At 39.4% G+C, this 4,122-nt stretch overlaps 1 protein-coding gene across 1 annotated transcript in view; it reads right to left on the bottom strand.

Annotated features, from left to right (window-relative positions):
• Positions 1–4,122, bottom strand: part of PTPN3 (protein tyrosine phosphatase non-receptor type 3) — a 72,034-nt gene that overhangs the window by 10,987 nt on the left and 56,925 nt on the right. Inside the window, 2 exon segments of the mRNA XM_007449792.1 lie at positions 1,115–1,176; positions 1,458–1,548. Of these exon segments, the coding sequence (XP_007449854.1) occupies positions 1,115–1,176; positions 1,458–1,548 (153 nt within the window).

Raw genomic sequence — 4,122 nt, 5'->3', positions numbered from 1 at the left:
CTTTCCCTATGCAGGGTTTTCTATCAAAATATTTATTTTCTTTGAAGCATAAGCCATACAGGCTTATCCCACCAACTGTTGTTCCACTTTGCTTTCTGCATGGCTGCCAATGTTTGTGCCACTGAGTTGATCAATCTCCCTCCCAGCCCCAGCTTTACTGAGGTATAACTGACAAATAAAAATTGTATATATTTAAGGTGTACAACATGATGGTTTGATATATGTATACACTGTGAAATGATTCCTAGAGTCAAGTTCATGAACACATCACCTCACAAGGTTACCATCTGACTTGATTAATGCTAGATGTCAAAATGTTTTCATTCTTGCTGGTAGTTCTTGATATCATGCTATAACCTGCGAACTTGAAAAGTCATCTGTTCATTTAGATCAGAGGTTGGTAAGCTATGGGCTGAAGGTCAAATTTAACTGCCACTTTGCAAGCCTAAGGTGCTTTTTGTGTTTTCACATGGTTGCATTTTAAACGGCTATATAAGTACCTAATTAATATCCTCAATTTTGTATCTTGGCTTGCAGAGACCAAAATATTTATTGTCTGGCCCTCTACAGAAGAAGTGTGCTTACCCCTGGCTCAGATAAAGAAACTGAGGTTCAGAGAGGCTAAGTTGCCCAACATGCATTTTCAGAGTGAAATGAATATTTTCCCCACAACATGTGAAATCTTTTACCTTTTGTTTTTGGGTTATATGCCCAGAGGTGGTCTTATTTTTCTTATTTTTAGGCAGGATGTAATGACATGGGGGAAAAACACAGAAAGTTACAAACATACCAATGGCCAAAACAACAGAACACCTAAATGTCTGCAGTTGAGGACAGAAGGCAGGTGGATGATGGAGTCAGAGACACAGAATCTGAGTTTTGGTCTCACCTTCCGTTAGCTTTGTGACTTTTCAAATTATTAAATGTCTCTGAACCTTAGTTTCACCCTCTGTAAAATGAGACTATTTTGCCTTCCCTCAATGGCTGCTGTGGTGATGAAATGAGGGAATGAACGGGAAAGCACTTTGCCAAATGCAAAGCACCTCACACACCACTGTCACGCTTGTTGCAGTGATTAATGTGCTTTTTCTCACGATCCAGATTTTTAACTTACGTTCACGTAACTCGCATTAATATAATCTTCGTTTCTCTGCAATAATACCCGGGTGGTGTCATCTGTGGGGAGAGCAAGACATTTACTGATTATTCCTAGTGTTATTTTTATCACACCGAGTAAACAAGAGTTCAGTTCCCAGCCCCATCTGCAGCTCTCGCCTCATTAGCATAAACACTATTCCCCAACTGTTCAGAGTTTGAAATGGCTGCAGTAAAGACGGTGGTGTTTACAGACACACTGAAAACCGTTCCAGAATACCAGACAATCTGTTTTAAAAAGGGAAACATTATCTCAGTGTGTGTGTGGCGGCGGGGAGGAGGTATTCACGCCGGATACTCACAAGGCAGTACATCTTTATATCGGTTTTTGTCCAAATTTTGAGGCAGCTTTGCAAATGTGATGGCCAAACCGGGCTTCTTTCTGTAGAGTTGCTAAATGACAAATAGAGAAGTAAAAAAACAAAAAAAAAAAACATCGCAAAGAACAGCTATGGAGCGAGTGTGAAAATATACTCCATCAGTAAAGTTTACCAGTCACAGCACCAAAATCTTAACATTTAACAGTGATTGTATATATTAAGAGAAAAATCTTCCCAATAAGAAATTCTACAATCCCCTGAGAAACTGATTAAATTCTTCAATAATTTTTTTTTTAACATGACGATCTTTGAGGAAAAGTCATAAGAAGGGGTGTGAGTCACAGATAATGGATCATGGTAAGTAAAACCTCATCTTTATGACAATTATTTGACAAGAGCTAAAAGCAAGTAGAGAAAAAGAAAGAATTCTGACTAAAAATTAAATGGAAATCATTTACGTTAGTCTAAAAACACTTCCCTCCAATTTAATGGAGTGAACCATATTCTTTGCTAAGAACAAGAGCATTGCATTTCATTCATTTCAGAAGTATACTCCCACAGTAAGAACATTTATTCCAATACATAGTAAACTTCATTTAAACATTCATTTAAAGAGGTATTTCCCTATACATGCAATCATTAGTAAATAATTCAGTTAAAACCATCTTTGCATATTTACAAGCACATATTAGACACATCCGTACTGTACCTGATGTGATGTTGACAACAGCTCTGTGAGAGGTATTAATAGTATTCTTATTTTGTAAGTGAGAGGCAGAGATTAAATGCTTTGCTCAAGATTAAAACCAGAGGCTGAACTCAGATCTGACGCCAATGCTTGAGCTTTTTTCTTTGAAGTGACATTTTATTGAGGTATGACTGACATGTAAAAAGTGGTATATAGTTAACGTACAACTCGATGAGTTTGGGGAGAAGTATACGCCCATAAAACCATCACCACCATAAAGGCATAAGATACATCCATCCCCTCTCAAGGTTTCCCCTTGCCCTTTTGAGTTTTCTCTTCTATACAACTGTGTCCCCCACTTCAAACTAGAGTGTGAAACACTATTCACCAGTGGCTTTTAGTTAACTTTATGGGAATTTAAAAACAACTTTTTTTTTCAGTATTGGAAGTGATTTTTTTTTTTTTTTGGCAGAAAATTTAAGAAATTCAGACTAATATAAAGAAAAAAGTTACCAGTAATTTCACAACCCTGAGATGACCTGTTTTTTTGCGTTACACGGGCCTCTCACTGTTGCGGCCTCTCCCATTGCGGAGCACAGGCTCCGGACACGCAGGTCCAGCGGCCATGGCCCACGGGCCCAGTCGCTCCGCGGCATGTGGGATCCTCCCGGACCAGGGCACGAACCCGTGTCCCCTACATCGACGGGTGGACTCTCAACCCCTGCACCACCAGGGAAGCCTGGGGGACTACTCTTTGTTGCAGTGAGCGGGCTTCTTATTGCTGTGGCTTCTCTTGTTGCAGAGCATGGGCCCTAGGCGCACGGGCTTCAGTAGTTGCGGCACATGGGCTCAGTAGTTGTGGCTTGCGGGCTCTAGAGCGCAGGCTCAGCAGTTGGGGTGCATGGGCTTAGTCGCTCCACGGCATGTGGGATCCTCCCGGACCAGGGCTCAAACCCGCGTCCCCTGCATTGGCAGGCGGATTCTCAACCACTGCGCCACCCGGGAAGCCCTGAGGTGACCTTCTTCATCTATCTTCTCCATCTTTTTTTTTCACACACACACGTATACAAACATATGTAATTATATACGTAAACACATAAAATATACAGATATCACTATGTTTTTAAAAACAAAAAATGAGACTGAACATTTATTAGCACTTTCCATATTACGTCCTATAGAACCCAAGTATTCTGAAAGAAGCTACTAGGTATTGCTTAGAAAAAGTTTCAAGGTCAAGGAAATTTGGGAAATACTACAAGTCACCTTATGTTCTATGAATCCCTAAGACGGCAAGTCCTGTAGTGCATAACCTTATTAAATTCTGATTAGCTAAGCATTTCTCAAGCTAATTTGGCCATGGAGGATCTCACGTCTCACAAGACGTGTCCTGGAGAATACCACTATAATTTTGAAGGCTGTTTTCCCCACTTATTATATAGTGTCTAGTTCCCTGTGTCATTTAAATACTCAAAGTATTCTCTATACACATGATTTTTACTGGCTCAATAATCTATAAGGTTTTCATAGATTAACTTTTATTCTACTTGATTAGACTGTTTTCAATTTTTTACTATTATAAACTCCCAGGAACAGAATTACTGCATTAAAGCATATTTTTGAGGACTTTGATACACACACACACACACACACACACACAAACACAAAATGGAGTCGCCCTCCAGGGGTATATGAGAATGGTTAGTCCACCAAATTGCGACCAGTATCATCAACTAAAATGTGTTTGCAGTTTGAATAGGGAGGTGGAACAATGTCTTTCCCTGTATATTTTTGCAAATTGTATTTCTTGCTTTATAAACCAGCCTCTGTTGGTCTGTTGTTTCTCTTATTAGTTCTTTTATTAAACAAATTGCACAGAAATCACCAGGAGAGAATTAGCATAGACATTTTTGGTAATGATAATTATGTTATGTCTCATACGTTTTCCAAATGTTCAGA

The sequence above is a fragment of the Lipotes vexillifer genome, unplaced genomic scaffold (assembly GCF_000442215.2).
Source record: "Lipotes vexillifer unplaced genomic scaffold, Lipotes_vexillifer_v1.1 scaffold230, whole genome shotgun sequence".
Classification (NCBI taxonomy): Eukaryota; Metazoa; Chordata; class Mammalia; order Artiodactyla; family Lipotidae; genus Lipotes; species Lipotes vexillifer.
Note: the sequence above shows the minus strand (reverse complement) of the source record. Positions and strands in the feature narration are given on the sequence as shown.